This window comes from Brachycentrus maculatus, unplaced genomic scaffold (genome assembly GCF_059751285.1).
Source record: "Brachycentrus maculatus isolate JH-2025_06_01 unplaced genomic scaffold, ASM5975128v1 h1tg000212l, whole genome shotgun sequence".
Classification (NCBI taxonomy): domain Eukaryota; kingdom Metazoa; phylum Arthropoda; class Insecta; order Trichoptera; family Brachycentridae; genus Brachycentrus; species Brachycentrus maculatus.
Window position 1 is genome coordinate 206,476 of NW_028280963.1, and position 18,956 is coordinate 225,431.

Sequence of the window (18,956 nt, forward strand, 5' to 3'; positions counted from 1 at the left end):
TCCTGTAATTGGAGATAATCCAGATTTTGTGAACAAGTATTTGGACACACTCAAAATGTTATTATAAATTTTATTTATTTTTCACATTCCATTATCTCCCAAGCAGCCATTCTCTCGGGCCAAGGAAAGGGTATCATGGATATATTTTCACCGATTTTCAAAACATTATAAGTGTCTTCAGTCGTTGGGTTCCATACTATCGTATCCATTGGCTCTCTCTTCGGAGTTGGATTTCTAAAATAAAATAATGAACTTTTACTTGATTTATACTTATATAATACTGACTAATAATTTACCATTAATATGTTTTATCAATAAAATGACTTTATAATATTGGCGACAGAATACTCTTTGTATACGTTACTTAATATCATATCAACTAACTAACTAACTAACAATCACGCTACTTCCCCGCAGGGATGGGCAGAGAAAATCAAACGCCACATTACTCTGTCTTTGCAAACATTATTCGCCTCTTCTACATTCATGTATCTCCTCATACATACCCGATGATTATTACGACTCCTGACCCAACCGCTTTCAAGTATTTGACATACTTGTTGTGCCATGTTTTCCTCGGTCTTCTTCTGCTTCATTTTCTTACTACATTCGCCCCATAAATTTGTTTAACCGTTCTTTCCTCACTCATACATTCCACACGTCAAAACCATCTCAACACACCTTTCTTAATTTTATCGATAATGCTTATCTCAGCCTTGCATTCTTTCCTTATTTCATCATTCGAACATCTATCAAACATCGTTTTGCCACACATTCGTCTGAGGGATCGCATTTTGATCATATTTAGCCACTTATATTCGATTCACCAAGTATGGGAAACTATATGACATTGAAGAAATATATTTATATAAAGTTTTCGTACCCATATTTAGCAAAGTCTGGCCACATTTGAACCATGCGACTTCTCATGAGATGATCTCCGTGCATATTTTTATCCTCGATATTGTACACAGTTTTAGTAAAATATGGTATATCTGATCCGTGTTTGGCTCCTATTCCCTTTATGCTTTTGAACATTTCAACGCTATTCTTAAATTCACCTTCAAACACAAAAAGATACACGTAGCTTGTCGTATTATGTTTCAAACGATATTTGATCGCTTTATGTACTCCAAAAACAATGGTCAAATCGGAAAAAAATTCATCAATTACTTTTTCATCATTTGTCTCACAAGGTATGTATATTTTTCTCAATATTCTGTCTGCATTAACAGCATTAATTTTTTCTGAGTATGACGGCGATAGAAACTGTGAAAAATTTAAACTTTTGATTACTTCCATATATCGTTGGTAGAATACTTTTATTAATGCACCTTCATTCTCGCAAAATCCTGTGATTGTCGGGATGTTCATAAAATTTCCTGTACTTAAAATATCCTCAGGATGCTTGTCTAAAAATGATTGTACGTTTGGAAAGATTTTTTCGACAATCGGTGTAAAAGGGAACAACTGCCCTCCTTCCTCTTCACCTTCTACTAATTTATTTCCCTTTGAAATTAAATCTTTTATATTGGCGTTTTGCAGATGATTTAGGAGGTCGTGTGGGGTTGTTGTTCCTATCCCTAAGGTTTCGCCAAGTTTTTCTGCATAATTCAAACTTTTTTTGTTTGAAGTCATAGCCCAGGGATTTAAAGTAGATCCTGATTGCAAAATTGCTCTTTGAAAAAGATTTTTGGACATAGGCGATAACATATGATACTCGACGCTCACTGAACCGGCACTGACTCCGAATATTGTGACATTGTTCGGATCTCCATTAAAAACTTTTACATTCTTTTGGATCCACTTAAGTGCTAAACTTTGATCTTTTAGACCGGCGTTTCCCGGAATTTCCGGAATATTTAAACAGAGGAATCCTAGAGGACCAAGTCTGTAGTTTATGGATATGAATAATACGTCGTTTTCTATGAAGTAGTCTGGTCCAAACTCTTCCTTATTTCCACTTCCCGCGACGAATCCTCCTCCATGAATATAAACCATTACTGGATATAATCCTTTATTTCTTTTTTTATCAGGAAGGGTTGGAGTACTGATGTTAAGAAATAAACAATTTTCATCTCCAACATAAAGGCCATTTATAAAACTTATTTGAGGGCAGACGCCTCCTTCCGTTCTCGCATCTCTTTCACCAGTCCATGGAATTTTAGGAACAGGAGGCTAAAAAAATAAATTATAAATTTATCTTTCTCTACTTTAAATATTAACAATTTCCTGACTATTATCAGCAACCGATCACGTATTAGGCACTTTATTGTGTCGACGAGGAAAGAAAGTAAATTCAGAGCGATTAGTTCTACCATCCATGTAATGGGATGTATAGGTGGAATATATTTTGTTGGATACGTATGATGTCTGGAGCTAAAGGTAAAGGACATGATTTATATACGGGAAAGGTAACGGAGGAGGAATATTAAGTACTATAGGAGCAGAAATGCAGCAATGGCTGAGGCACTCAGAGTTGAATACCCGTGCTCATATCGCTCACTCCTTTCCAGAACGTCATAAATAAAAAATTGACAATTTTCAGTTGTGCATGTTTTCGGAATGCCCAGAAAATGTACTATATCCCAGCAAAAGCGGCATATTTCAAACAAAATATTTACCCGCCATAGGGCAGAAAGTGTTGTTTTTGCATTTTGAAAAAAGGTATTGTTTAATAATTTTTTTAAATATACTAGTTATTTTTCAAATGGAGAAAAACCTCCAGGTTTTACCTAAAAAGATCTGTTGCACAGTAAAAAGTTAAATAATTGGCTTGATATTTATTTTTAATACATTGTTTGATATTTTTAAACTTTAAAAACGTTCTCCTGAAAAATCTAGTTTTTTGATTTATGACGTTCTTGAAAGGAGTGAGCGATATGTTTGTCCTTGAAATATTGACGTAAATATATGTTTTTAAGCAAACTATTAATAATATATTATAAATCCTGTTTTGTTTTTTTAAAGTAAATTAAATAAATTCAGTAAATCAAAACAACAAAAATGGTTCAATAATAAGTACAAAGTTGGATAAAAAAATACAATATTAAGTACAGACATGAATAAATATTACGTTTGAAAAAAATACGTTCTTTGAACTAGAAACTGAATTAATTCAATTATTACTGTGAGTATCATGATAATTGATATTATTACAACATTTTGAGTGTGTCCAAATACTTGTTCACAAATCTGAATTATCTCCAATTATAGGAGGATTTTTCTCATTATTTTTTGACATCTCATCAAAGATGATCATAGGCTGGTTTAAGTGATCACTTTACGTTCAAGAATTGATTAGTGTGTTTGTCAATAATGGGTAGAATTTGTGAATGTTACACGTGTGTAAACTGATCCCTTAAACCAGCCTATGACGGTCGTCAGCCCCGTAAATGCCCAGACTTCCATATTCTTCTTCATCTTTGATGAGATGTCAACAAATAATATGATATTATTACGTTCAGCAATATTGCGTTTTCTTGCATTAATAATAAATAGTTTGTCTCTCTTGAATATTTAACATTTGGATTCTTTACCTTCGCACTTTCGCAATCATTTTTGTATAATTGACAAACCAATATAGGCCGATAGAGCCGACCGATGGTGACCAACAAACAGAGGCTCTAACTAGTAATTTGTATTAGGTACCTTAAATCTCAGTTCACCTAAGGGAGGTTCAGCATATGGAATCCCTCTAAAACTAAAGTACTCTTTTCCATTTTCAGTTTTAGTTAATACCCCAATTAGTTCTCCTTCGTTCACTTTGACTCGAGGCTCAAACATTATTTTTTTTTAAATTAATCTTTTTCACTGATAATATATTAATTGTAATTTATAATATATTTTTTAAGAATATTGTTGACTTGCTATCAGCTCACAATACACTGCTGAAGAGTTCAAAATATGAGAGACTGTATCCTGATTATAAAATACGTGTATTAGGTTGGACAGACAACTTTTTCCCATAATTTATTTAATAAAATTTTAAAATCCGCACTGACTGATCAACACGCAATTTTTAAAATCGCTATTTAAAATAAGGTACCTATACCATTTTCATACCAACCCAACATAATCACACTTTTTATTGTCGTTTTCATAAAATTTGGCATTTGTCCCTTTTTAGCACTTTCAGTGAGATATTTCGTTAGGTTTTGGGCTTATTTAGATTTCGTTTTATATTTTTTTCTTAAATTAAATGGAAAATATTTTATATCAACGTAAGTATTTTTATATTTTCACAGTAAATATATAATTTTACTGTGCAAGTATTGTTAGTAATTAATTTTACATTTAATTTATAATTTGTATTTAATTATTATTCTTCTTATTCTCAGCCTTATCCAATGGTGCATAAGGCACTGCACCGTATATAAACAGTGTTACCTTGATCATTAAATACATTAGTGAAAAGTGATCAGCCGTGCGCTCCAGGCACCATTCCAGGGTCTTCTTCTTTCTGGCTCCATCCCAACTTATCTTCTTGTAGACTGTTGGGGTTATTTTTCCTCGTCCTCAGGTTGTAGGTCATTCCGTTATAAGCAACGTCATTAGGGCCATGCCTTCGAATCATGTTTTCATTCTACAGCATCCATGAATTCTTCGGTCTTTCTCTAGACGACTTTCGAGGAACATCCAGGGTATATAAAAAATGTTAAATAAAAATGAGGATGAAAATTTTATTATTTATTTTAACCTGGAAATCGAACCCAGGAACTCCAGTAAATGCACTGACCATTACACTATGGAGGCGGATAAATTCAATTCAATTATATGATATACAAAAGTAAAATATTAGTTAATATCCTTAAATTTAATATTAATTATCTTAAGGAAACAAAAATCAATCAAAACAACAGATTTTTACAAAATGTTAGTCTGTATAAAATATTTCTTTGATATTTTTTAGAAATCCATTTCGTATATATCTATTTTTATATATAAAAAAAAAGATCCTGCCTAATGTGCCAAAATGATAAAATGATTATACTCTTCCGGATCCAACCAATTTAAATCTTGTTTGTATGCCAATACTAATAGGTACGTTGTATTAATATACATTCATATGTATTTACAGTACATATGTATGTATGTTTGTAACTAATAAAGCTACCGATAAAGCTATAAATAAATTTAAAAAAACTCTACCGCATGATGTAACTACTTAAAAATAATAACGACCTTATTTTTAAATAAAAAAAATTAAAACATTTTTTTTTTAAACGTATGAAAAAAATTATTGACATATCAACAACGATGAAGAAGATAGAAATTACAAGCCTTGTATGGGTAAACCCCATAAATGGTAAGACTTCCATAAGAGTCAGAATTCAGTGGGTACCTACATTTAGAATGACTTTTCATTTTACTAAGTGGTCAACCAATAACATTAAGTAAACTAATGGTTCCTAAAAATTAACCACAATTTGAAATGCGACGTCAGATTATTCATTAGAATTTAACGATTACCGAATTATTACTAACAATGAATAGTAGTTTACATATGTACCAACGTGCGTATCGCGCTTAATCAAACTGTCGTGTCATGATTAATATTAAATTTCCTTTTCCGTCTGCCCTTGCCTATTTTATATATACATATTACATATATATATATATATATATATATATATATATATATATATACATATATATATATATATATATATATATATATATATATATATATATATATATATATATATATATATATATATATATATATATATTTATATATATATATATATATATTTATATATATATATATATATATATATATATATATATATATATATATATATATATATATGTAAGAAAGAACGGTTAAACAAATTTATGGAGCGAATGTAGTTGGAAAAAGAAGCAGAGGACGACCGAGATATATATATATATATATATATATATATATATATATATATATATATATATATATATATATATATATATATATATATATATATATTTATATATATATTTATATATATATATATATATATATATATATATATATATATATATTATATATATCTATTTATTTATATATAAATATATTTATATATATATATATATATATATATATATATATATATATATATATATATATATATATATATATATATATATATATATATATATATATATATATAATATTGTATTTTTGAAATGGTTTAACAAAAGCTTAAGTAATTATTAACATTATAAATACAAGCTAATTTAAATATTACAAATGTTGACGGAATGCGTCTTTCGTGTAGACTAAATAAATATAAATTCGTTAGTCAAAACTAGAACAACCATATCAATTTACATTATTTGCTATGTAGACAAGATAAATAATGTACATCAGATATAACGTAACCAGGGAGACAAGTTTCTAACATTATTCGTGATGATAATACTCGCAAATGATGTTCACAGATTCATTTCGGTTAAGCACGTAGTATTATTATGAGTGCGAGACATTATACGTGAATGTGATTTTAATATGGCGTACCAAAAGCTAAAAGTAGTTCAAGGAGAATTAGAAGGCATAATTTCAGTGTCAGAAGATGGGATCAAGTATTTTAGTTTTTTAGGCATTCCATACGCCCAGCCGCCAGTAGAAAACCTCAGATTTAAAGTAAGTGTCAAAGTTGTAAAAAAGTGTCATCCGTATTAATTTTTTAATGTTATAGTAACTATCGTTTTTATTATAGGATCCTATACCTGCAAAACATTGGACGACAGTTAGAAATGCAACAAAAGAAGGGAATATCTCTATTCAAATGAACCTCAGCACAAACGAATGTGTTGGCGATGAAGATTGTCTCTTTTTAAACGTTCACACTCCACAATTACCATCAATTGGATCATCTCCCCTTCCTGTCATGGTTTACATTCACGGAGGAGCTTTTAGCTACGGGTCTGGAAATCGCAGTGATTTTGGTCCCGAGTACATCGTTGAAAAAAATTGTATTCTAGTAACAATAAACTACAGATTAGGAATATTTGGGTTTCTTTGCTTGGATGCCCCGTTCGCTCCAGGCAATATGGGACTTAAAGACCAACAACTTGCGATCAAATGGGTACACGATAATATTTCTTCATTCAATGGTGATCCAAACAACATCACACTATTTGGTATCAGCGCAGGATCATGTTCCATTGAAAGTCAGCTACTGTACACAAAGTCAACGGGATTATTTCAAAAGGTAATATTACAGTCAGGATCGATCTTAAATCCTTGGTTCTTAACTCGAAATCATTTTGAGAATCCTATCAGACTAGCTAAAAGATTTGGGAAAAATATGACCGAATCTAATGAGTTACACGACTTCTTTTGTGCTATAACAGCCCATGATTTAATTAAGGAATCCGAACAAATACTGACCGATGAAGACGTGAAATCAGGAATACTGTCACCATTTACTCCTGTCGCTTGCTCATTTCATGGATATGAACATTTTATAGAGCAGAATCCACTTCAAATATTAAAAGCTGGAAAATTTATTAATGTCCCTACGATCGCGGGTTTTTGTGGCAAAGAAGGAATTTTGATGAAGACATTTTACAAAAATAGTGCAAGAGATTTATTAAATGATGCAAAATTAATTGAATTATTACCACCGGAATTTGCAGTTGAAAGGAAAGCAGTAGAAATGAAATTTAAAACAATTTACTGTCATAAAAGTGATGACGAAAATGATAACGATTACGCATTGAACTTTTTGACAGATTTAATTATCTATGGAGGAGTATGCGAGTCCATAAGATTGAAACTAAAACACCATTCGAACCAATATTTTTATTGCTTTTCATATGATGGCAATATGAATTATTTAAAATCAGTCGCTAAATTTAAAGAAAAGGGAACTTGTCACGCAGATGATGTTACATATTTAGGAACAAACGATAAGGTGAGCACAGGTAATGCATCACCAATGGATACCACAGTGAGAAAAAGAATGGTTCAGATGTGGACAGATTTTGCCAAAACTGGGTTAGTAGACTACCTTTATTAATTAATTATCAAATATTTTAGATCTATAGCTGGGAATCGACATCGCAGGAGGCTAATCCCTCTAATCCTCCTAAAACAGGCCACAAGGTCTACACCAAGATGAAAAAGGAGAAGAAGATATTTTAGTCCAATACTAATAACTAATTCTATATTGCAGAAACCCAACACCAGTATTAACAAAAGATGTTTATGTAAAATGGTTGCCAACGACTGATGAAAAGTTAGAAATGCTCGACATAGGAGAAGAATTAATTTTGAGAAATAATGATGCATTTTCCGAAAGAAGATGCCTGTGGCAAAATTTATACAAAAAATATCATTGAACCATCTCTGGTTACTATATTTTTCAGGATTTTTGTGTTGTTCAACAACCCGCGTCCATAATCGTTAAATATTATACATTCATCCAAAACGTATCACTATTTGGTATTGTTTTCAAACTGGTCTTTAGGCCAGATGCGTCATTTGATATATATTTATTGAATCCGTTGTTGAAAATTTAATTCAAACAGTCTCATTCTCTGGATATGGAGCCGTTGTGATCAAATGGCCGATACCATTTTCCATGTAAAATAATTATGTTAATATCAATAAACACTAAAATATTTGTTTATTATTGATTAACAATTTCAGTTCTCGCCGGGCAACCCCATAAAAACAAATAATATTAGTGTTGTCTTTGTGTATATTCTTGTGTTGTTTTTAATAAATCTTTTCAAACCTTTATTACTATACCGCAGTTAATTCTAAGTGCATATTGTATTTATAAGTGTAATAAATAGATTTTTTTTGTTGATAAATCGCTTATTTACTTAAATATCCTTTTTATTAAATAATGCAAGGGGAATGAATAAAAAAGGCTAGTGTTTTGGGCAAGAATTTTCATTCATGAATTACATGAAATTATAGTAACTTTAAACATAAAGAGTAAATCTACTCACGAGTAGGCATAGGCTACGAAACTTAAAAAGTTTAAGCCTGAGTAGGGTCATGATAAGCGGTGTTGCATAAGCCGTAGCTAGATTTCAGAGTGACTTGGACGTTAGGTAATTAAAAAAATATTTAATTATCACTATGAATCATTATTACTTGCCTCCCATTTTTAATTAAGGGATATTAGAATCAATTATTATTGATCTTTACTACCTCGGTTGAATCACTTCAAAGTCTTGTTTGTTTTTTGTTAAAATATTTCGAAATGTCGTGGCTCTGGCGTTAGGTTATTGGGCGATCTTTGACCTCAAAGGAAATATATTATATTTACACCAAAGTACATTAATATTTTTATACTTATATCCATAAGTATATTGTATCTGACGAATCTTTAAAATAAACACACCTGTGTCAACAGAACCATCCGTACCTGAGAAGCAGGTTTTTTATGTCAACACAATATTGGTTATCTCTTTTAAAGTAAAAAATATTTTAAAATTCAACTACAGGCGTGAAAATGGAGTTTTGCAATCGTTCTTTGACTTACCAATGACCTGACCGGTACAAACAGACTTGTGCAAAAATAAGTAATACTCACAGTCTAAAAGTGACCATGACAGAATACCGTGAGAGGAGGTTAATTTCACATTTAAAAAAATTGTCAAATCTGTGCCTAAACTCATATTTCTATATTGTTTTGTTTTTAGAATTTTTAATTTACTAAATTAATAGATTTATATTATCCACTGACACTTCGTGATGGAATTGCATTTTTAATTTATTATTAGATTAAAACCAATATTTTTTGCTTTTCCACTTTTTTATTTGACCAGCGACCGGGTTTCGTCGTTACCGACATCACCGACACCAGTCTGATGATGTCGGTAACGACGAAACCCGGTCGCTGGTCAAATAAAAAAGTGGAAAAGCTAAAAATATTGGTTTTAATCTAATAATAAATTACTAAATTAACATCGTTTTATTGCATTTAATGCTCGCATGTAAGGAAATGGAATATTTAGTGTTATTACTGATATAATAATGAAACAACTAATATCGAAAACGTTTATTTTTATTACGTATATAGTTCAGTGTTAAACAACAACAAAAATTAAATAACGTCTCAACCTAATTCAAATTGTTAAAAAAAATTACCGCAACCTTAAATTACTGACCCAAAATGTTTTAAATAATTTGATAATGTGTGTGTGATAAGGCACATTTCCAATTATCAAAATACGTGTATAAGCAATATTGTTAGAACCTAACAACCTCAACAAATTCACCAACAACTTCTGTACGCAAAATTTACTGTATGATGCAGTATGGCTGCATTCGGAATTCTAAGCCCGTACTATTTCAAAGATGGGCGTATAGAACTTCTAAGCTTTAGAGAACCTTCAATTAAAAAATGTTATTTAACTGCATTATACAGTACGTTTTATGTTTAGTACTGACATTTCTTGGTAGAACTGCATTTTATACAATAAAATGACAGCTATACTGTATAGGTTTTCCATATCGTAGTCATACAGGAGAATGTGACCAAGTGCATTGTTTTACAAAAACGTGATCATTGACTATTTGATATCTTACAAGCTTAATATTGCCCTGGAAAAATCCCAAAGGATTTTAAACTTGGAAGTATAATATATTGACTTGGTAAAAATGACTAACTGCATTGATGTTTATTTTCTTGGCAAACTTGGCAAGTAAATAGCTCTCTTAAACATTTTAAGTTTTGTTGGTTGGTCACTTTCTCCTGTACGACTACGATATATATTTGTGGAAAAACTACAAAGTTGTTATTTTATTATATGCATTAATATATTTGTTAATATTTTTTTGTCTGACCTCAGTCGTTTTATTTATTGATATACGTAAAACGGTGTTTTTACAATAATACTTTTATATGCTTCTTGGAAAATAAAATCAGTATACATATATGAATTGAATGTTGTCTTGTCCCGGGTCAAAACTAGAAATCCGACTTGGAATTTTTATTCTCTATATTCCTACGTTATCTTTAAAGCTTTGTAATAGCTATGTGCACATATTTGTAGACTTATAACTTTCAAGAGTCCATTCGAAAAGTAAATTTTAGTTTCCCACATCTAACGAAGATAGAGAGATCAAATATTTGTATTCTGTTATTGTCGTTATTGCTATACCACCTGATATCTTGCTGATAAGAGTATATTCTTTGTACATATCACTCTGTTTATTTATTTTACGTTATCTAAGTATAGAGTTATATTTATAAATTAAATGTTGACTTAATCTTGTTTTCTCAGTGTTCAAATACAGTTAAAAAAAAAATTAAAAATCATTCGATTGATTGATGATCACGTTTAATATACTCGTAAGTCAGAAGCATTCGAATTCAAAACAAACACCGAGGGAAAATCTATGCGACGTATATAAATATATTTCTAGAATTAAACCCTTATTATTGTTTTTAACTAGGATAGAAATGAATGAAATAAAATCAAAAGTAGAAGTTATAAAAGTATTTTTTTACTATTTTTATGTAGATTATACAAACAAAATAAAATTCCATTATACTTGATTTTTTTTAAACTATGAAATTAAATCATTGAAAATACTAATTAACAGCATTGTCAAGAAGCATGCTGTCCGCTATTATAATATATATATATATATATATATATATATATATATATATATATATATATATATATATATATATATATATATATATATATATATATATATATATATATATATATATATATATAGTTATCATTACATTGAGTGTTTTTCTATTAACATCAGTAGTTCAAAAGTTCAATCTTGATTGACGCGAAGTATATGTTATGAAAAAAATTATATTGCGTTTTATTATTTATTGCAGAAAAAATATACATTATCATATCATGAAAATTTAAAAATATATTGTTATTTCCTTGTTTTATAAATATTAATAAATTACAGTAATTACAGCATTACTAAATTAGTATCATCAGTGATACGATACGTAGGTACTTTTGTATAGCTGATATAGTTTCGTATGAAGCAAAGGGTTGAATCGCCAGTCTGTTACGACGCACATATGGGACCATAATACGCAAAGCTTTGTATTGATCCTAATTCAAGATTAATTCGGTTATTTTTAATTTAATTACTTCACCGACTCTATTAGTGGTAATTATTGATTTATGTTTTCTGACGCCATTGACCACCTGGGTCCGTGTAAGGTCATCGCTTGCTTCCGTCTTGACCCTGGACGGACTCCGCTGACCAGCTGATCTGGTCTGGGAGTCAGTTCCACTCGGCATATGTCCAACCGACAATCCTTTTCTTCTACTATAATCACCAGTAACCAACAACGCAGATTCTGTTTTTATTACCCTTAAAGAAGCCTTCCAGAAATGGGCTCTGATTATTGAGAAACGTTCTCTAACAAGGACGGGCGCGCGTGAAAGAAAAAAAAACCTTGTGTGCTCGTAAATGTATTTTTATGTTTCATTTATAAATTGGACAGTTATCTTGTGGTAAAATATATCTATTTTTAATTTAAGGTTTACTTACTAAATACCAGTTTTTGTTTTTAATCTATTGTGATACGTGTTTCGATGCATTTCGCATCATACGGTGTTTGAATACACGTGTCACAATAGATTTTAAGAAATAGTTCTATTTACTAAGTAAAACTTAATTAAAGAAGTGGTTTGATGCACTTAGAATCGTTAAAATTCAAATGCTTGATGACAGCTTTTTTTATTATTATTTCAGATTTTATATTAAGTTTTTTACATGTTTCTTCTTTTGTAATGAAATGGTTAGCACATTTGTATTCACAAATTATGCACAAATTCCTGTTAGTAAATTGATCCTAACAAATATATTTTTTCTTTATGATGTTATTTCTTGTTTTATTACAAACATTACATACATAAATGCATAAAAGGAATCGAAAAGTTACGAGTTATAAGAGTTCATGGATAAAAAATTCAAATATTAATTAAAAAATATTTTACCATGTTACATTAACTCTTTGCTTCGTTTATTATCATGAAATAAGGTTTATTACTCATAAAATAAGATCCAAAAATCCTGTAATATGGATGACTTTCAGGGGTATATGGTATACATATATATACATATAATGTATTTAGCAAATACATATGTATATACTCGTGTAGATCATGCGATTATTATATTGTTTAAAAATTCAATCAAATTTTCAAAAACCTAACAAGATTATTTTTCTAATTTCTGCGCTTTCAGATTACATTTTACTCATTTTAAGACCTATTTCGATGTTTTTTTGTCTATTACATTTTACTCATTTTAAAACATCTTTCGAAGTTTTCTGATTGTAGAACGCCATTCCATTTTCCAAAAAAATTATCCGCCATAACATACATCCATACAGCAGCTGCGTCGTCATTATTTTCATACACAATAAATCTCGCATTCAAATGTAAATTAAATTGTCTCCATTGCCGAATAGTGGTTTTAAAAAATTAGCACTACTCGTTCGCTGTTCCACCGGCACTGGAGAATGGGTGCTGCCAATCTACATACTAATAAATAAATGTAACCAACAACATCGCCCCAAAGCAAAACAAGAATGCACTTAGCATCGTGCCACCTGAGAATGCATTCGTCGTCACAAGTAATCTGTAATTGATACATTTCTGTTGGCCGTGGTAAATTATTTGTTCCAAAGCTCCAATGTTACATATATCTGTCAATGCAGTGGGGCCTCGTGATGGTCCCATAGTAGGGAGTAAGGATGTTCGCTATACAGTACTAAACACAATTTTTTGTGACATCTATCGTTAAATATCTCCGTCTGCATACATTTTGTTACTATGAAAAGTTTCTTTGTCTTTTTACAGTTGTTTCCAAAGTATTGAATGCGCTACATTATCGTAGAGGTCCCCTGTCTATTTTCTTCCACCGTGTTACCTGACGGAAACCCTGTTATGAAGCTTTTTCCGTTTCCTGCAAAATTTTATAGGACATTTTATCTTTAAATAAGTTTTCCTCTTTCTCCCCCTTAAATAAACATTGTTAATTTTACTAATTTAATATTAATAAATGCATCAATTAATACGGGAGTCACTTTATGGTCACATCTATCCATTTTGAATTTAAATTTCACTTGATAATACCAATATTTTATTTAAATCTATTTTGATACGTGTTTCGATGCATTCCGCATCATACAATGATAAAAAAAAATTATGCTTAAAGCATATAAAAACGTGTCATAATAGATTTTAAGAAAAATTGGTATTTACCAAGTGAAATTTAATATTTATGTATTACCTTCGGTAGGTTGAACAAAAAGTTTGACGTTCGCTGTTACGAGGCCTCACTGAGTAATATATTATATTGTAGATACATGCATACAAGTACGATGCATTTATAAAATTATATTGGCAGGTACGAGTACCATTACACTTTCTAGAATAATCAATTCAATTTTATACTGATACGACACGATCATTGCGGTCGGTTTTTAATATACATAATTTATAATTTAATTAAAGCTTTATTATTATCACTAAAACACATTTCAAAGGCGACGTTTGATTCAATTTATAGCATAAGCATGCATTGTAGGTTTTTTTACAATATATAAATGAATTTCATAGATCACATTGTGAAACAATTTTAATACTATGATGTAAGAAATTTTGAGTTCTTAAAATAAGAGAATGTCGTTGACACTTATCTATATATTTTTTTTAATGAATTATTAATGGTGCCATCAAATTAAACATTATACTTAGGAAGATTTTATCTTATTTTTTTGAATAACAGGGAAATATTTGTGTTTTTATTAAATTCAAAAATACTTAAATTTCACAATATTTCTACGAACGGCTAATTATTCAAAATAGATTTAAAATTGCGATTAAGATTTTAGTTTTGTTTGTCGATTTTTTCTCGTTCCTAGTTATTGAGGTCCTCACCAAAAAGTTGCATTTTCAATATTGCACGAAAAATCCTTTACATACAAATAGGTTCTGTTTACTGTATTCTATCAAAATCTATATTAAAGTTGCGACAAAATGTGACCAATCCTGCGTTAAACCAATATGAAAACTCATTAATTGATTCAGCAGTCATGTGTGGTAAACCTATCCATTTTTAATTTTAAACAAAATCTTAGTAAATACGACTATTTTTTATATACACGTGTTTTTCTGCGTCATTTTCAAACACCGTATTTACGGTGTTACGGTGTTGTTGTAATGATGCAGAATGCATCAAAACACGTGTCGCAGTAGATTTTTAAGAAATAGTGGTGTTTACTAAGACTTTTTTTTTTAATTAAAAATCAATATCAAATCATTAAATCGCACCATAACGTAACAATTTAACAAGCTAGAATTCCTGTTTACTTAATATCATTTATAATGAAAACGTAACGTTTTGGTGAGAACCTCCACAGTTCATTGTACAGTTTAAATCCAGTATAATCTATTTATTAAAAAGATTTTTTCATGTAAGATTTTACATACATATACATTTTTAATAGTGTATGTGGCTGTATATTGTACATACCATACCATATCTACATACATACGTAATATCTAAAGAGGGAACAAGTTTTGGATAAATAATAATATCGCAAATAAAGCGATTATTACAAAAAGGTGTTTTTCCATCGCTTTTCAGCTTTTCCATGATCATTTGAATAGCTTGACCTTTTGACTTAGTGGAAGTAATTCTTCGGTTTTTTTATTCGTCACAGGTTTTTTTGCACTAAGCCGGTTCCCCCCAGGGGCAGTATTATGATCGTGATTTAGTTCAGGTGGCCGATTAAAATAACATAATAAAAAGAGATTATTCCTGACGCACGCATGCGCAGAATTACAGAGGAAGGATACCCAACACGTCTTGTGCGCAGAGCGTGCAACCACCATTTTGGGGAGACGAGTTGACGCTTTAAAAATCGGAAACGTGTTTTTTAAACAAACAACAACAAAAAAAAACAAAAAAACAAGCGAAACAGCACAAAACAAAATAACCTAAATTATTTTGTTCTTAATTTCATTGATTGATTCAGCAGTCATTTTGTGGTATATTTATGCATTTTTATTCAATTTTTACTAAGTAAACGGTGTTTGGTTACCGCTTAATAAACAAGAACAAAACATAACCATTTCCTAGATCTTTTTTTGTTTTCTAGCATTCTTAAGCTTTCGGAAAAACTTGATTTTTAATACTTTTTTTTAAATAATTTCAAACTCTCATTTATTTAGTATATAATGATTTTTTTATTTAGTATATAATGATTTTTTTTTAATATTTTAACTCCTACAAATTTTGAGTGTGTCCAAATACTTCATAAATCTAGGTTTTCTCCATTAAGGAGTTTTTTATTCATGAGATATATCTTGGAGTCGCGTGAGAAAAAAAAGTTATTAGTGTGGTTGTCCATCAAGTGTAGAATGGTGAATGTTGCACGCGTGTAAGTGATCATTTAACCTACCTATGACAGGTCATAAGCCCTGTAAATATCCATACTTCCATAATCTTTATCGATGTTGAGATGTCAAAAAAATATTTTAACTATCCATATAAAATTAAGTTACGTACGTACCTTATCTACATATTGTAAAATTGGCATATTTCAATTAAATAATAACAGACGTAATTAAACATATATTGACCAAAATATTAAAGGTGTCAATATAACGTCACTCTACATATCAACCCATTGCAAAAATTCCTTGATAGAACGTACCAAAATAATTTTATTTAAAAAAAAAATTACCGTTTTACAAACAAAATTAGATTTTGCTTAAAAGACATCAATTACACTTTAATTTATGAGTTAAGTCCGCGTATTTATTGCGGAAATAACTTAAGTATAACGCAATAAACATTTTAAACATGTTTTACTTGTGAGTTTTTCAGTATATTATTATTAAGTATATCAAAATCGATTTGGCCCTAAACTGAATAATTATTATGTATGACATCACAAACTGGGAGCAGCAAAAGCATCGCCTTCGGGTTTATAATAAAGTAACAAAATTACCTTTAAAATTAATTTTCAATAACGTCAATGTATTTATTATTTCCCATTAATTATTCAACATTCCGGAATGCTTGAGGCCAATAATGACCATCTGCTGAGGTAGGTATCTAGAATATGGCAATAGAAAATTACTCACATATTATAATATCAGAATCAATTTTACTGTATGATATGTGTACGAATGAATGTTATGTGTCGCGTAGAGAAATCTTGTAAGTACAGTATTAATTTGCCCAATTGTTTATGCATTTGAAATGACCAGAGGCGTTTAATCGTTTGTCTCGGATACAAATATTCTAGATAATGTAAGTGTTTTATTCATAATTTTCACTCTCACACGCAATAGTTTATTTAGAAAGGGCGAAGTGTATTGACTCGATAGGTAAAGAAAAAAGTAAAACATTTTTCATTTCTAATTTTACACAGTTTAAAGAAAAATATAGTTTATCCGGATAAAAACCTTTGAGGAATTTAACACTGACAAAATTAATAGTCAATACGAGTACAATCGATAAATTATACTCGTATACATACATAATATGTTATATTATTTTTTTTTAAATCAAATAAATTTCAAACATCGAGATGAATGAATGGATGAGAAGTTAGAAATTAATTTTATTAATTTTTTTTTTTTTTTAAACTTACCAAGTAACCATCACGCCGCTTCCCCGCAGGGGTAGGCAGAGAGAATAGAACGCCACACCATTCTGTCTTTGCAAATATCCTTCGCCTTTTCCGCTTTCATGCATCTCCTCACACATACCTGCTGATTATTACGACCCCTAACCTGACCGCTTCCAAGTATTTGGCATACCTGATCGGAAGTTTTTCTCGGTCTTCCTCTGCTCCTTTTTGCAATTACATTAATTTTATAATATACATATATAACACGCCAGTATATTGACTAATATTATTATAAAAAAAATTAATTCGTTAAAGGTTTATTCGTGTTTTTTTTGTTATTTGATTTTGTGGTTTGATTTGTTTGATATTTAATTGTTTTGAGGGATGTGATTTATCATGAATCTTTATTTTGATTCGGCAGTCACTTTGTGGTAATACAATATAACACATTTAAAAATACCACTATTTAATGGTATTAAGAGTGATATTAGTAAAGTAAAGTTTAAGGATAGTCTATTTTGTAAAGTAAATGTATTAATATAATAGGAAATATCTACCGAATATGACAAAATAATTAATTTGCCAGTAGAGTTAATCATACTTGTCTATAATTGGAATCGTAAGTGCACCTTCTTTACTGGCTTCAGTGTTAAAAATGTCTCACGTAATAACATACATAGATTTTACGAGTTCAAATCGTCTTTTGATCATTACAAAATACAAGTAACCTGTAAAGCGCCCTTGAGAGAATTTTTTTATGAAATCGTCCGTCCACGTATATATAAATTGACCGTAATCAAATTCTGGAAGTTAATTGGCAAGTGTGATTCTTAAATGTGATTGGTTTTTCCTCTTTTTTACAATAATAATTCTGTGTATGTCGAAATGCGATATCGTTTCGATGGCAAAGAAACTCAGAGTTTGTAATTATTATACGGACACCTGTGTTGTGTGTTGTTAGGATGATGAAAGGCGATATTATGATGTGTACACACGATGTAATGTACGCCATTTTGAGATTTGTTGGCTTAGACATCGTGGTAACATCATGAGACTTTTGTGTGGGAGACTAGAACTTTGATACCAGGGGCGGTGTACGTAAAAAAATGTTTGAAAATCATGGTAATTAGTTTATTAAATTTTATTATACGAGATTGGAAGGGGATCAAGACCGTCGAGGCTCTGTTTAGAGCTGCCCAAGACAAAGATAATTACTCTCAAATGATAGTCGACGTCAGGTGGATCTGATATGAGACGCTCAGATGAAGAATTTAGATTAAAATACAACTTACAAATGGTAGTTCAAATAAAAATGCCTTAAAATACAATGCAATCTCCATGAAAATAAATAATTGACGTAGACAT

The 18,956-nt window shown here is 30.1% G+C and overlaps 3 protein-coding genes across 3 annotated transcripts in view; 2 read left to right on the forward strand and 1 right to left on the reverse strand.

Annotated features, from left to right (window-relative positions):
- LOC148307033 (cuticle protein CP14.6-like) overlaps positions 1 to 18,956 on the forward strand; it is a 143,133-nt gene that overhangs the window by 83,913 nt on the left and 40,264 nt on the right. The gene's annotated exons all lie outside the window — the stretch shown is intronic.
- LOC148307035 (juvenile hormone esterase-like) lies at positions 67 to 3,883 on the reverse strand. The gene is made up of 3 exons (XM_088263995.1): positions 3,652 to 3,883; positions 884 to 2,178; positions 67 to 234 (listed from the first exon to the last, which is right to left on the reverse strand). Exons 1-3 carry the CDS (start codon positions 3,784 to 3,786, stop codon positions 75 to 77), a joined length of 1,590 nt encoding a protein of 529 aa, XP_088120121.1. The 5' UTR covers positions 3,787 to 3,883; the 3' UTR covers positions 67 to 74.
- Positions 6,409 to 8,725, forward strand: LOC148307036 (juvenile hormone esterase-like). Its single transcript, XM_088263996.1, has 3 exons — positions 6,409 to 6,622; positions 6,699 to 7,981; positions 8,160 to 8,725. Exons 1-3 carry the CDS (start codon positions 6,488 to 6,490, stop codon positions 8,323 to 8,325), a joined length of 1,584 nt encoding a protein of 527 aa, XP_088120122.1. The 5' UTR covers positions 6,409 to 6,487; the 3' UTR covers positions 8,326 to 8,725.

Bases quoted from the DNA above. Each gene is read 5' to 3' on its own strand.
- LOC148307035 (XM_088263995.1), bottom strand. From the start codon at position 3,786: ATGTTTGAGCCTCGAGTCAAAGTGAACGAAGGAGAACTAATTGGGGTA. The intron at 2,179-3,651 runs GTACCTAATACA...TTATTTTTTTAG, and splicing joins TAGGTGAACTGAGATTTAAG to CCTCCTGTTCCTAAAATTCC. The intron at 235-883 runs GTACGAAAACTT...ATTTTATTTTAG, and splicing joins CCAGACTTTGCTAAATATGG to AAATCCAACTCCGAAGAGAG.
- LOC148307036 (XM_088263996.1), top strand. From the start codon at position 6,488: ATGGCGTACCAAAAGCTAAAAGTAGTTCAAGGAGAATTAGAAGGCATA. The intron at 6,623-6,698 runs GTAAGTGTCAAA...TTTTTATTATAG, and splicing joins TAGAAAACCTCAGATTTAAA to GATCCTATACCTGCAAAACA. The intron at 7,982-8,159 runs GTTAGTAGACTA...TCTATATTGCAG, and splicing joins ACAGATTTTGCCAAAACTGG to AAACCCAACACCAGTATTAA.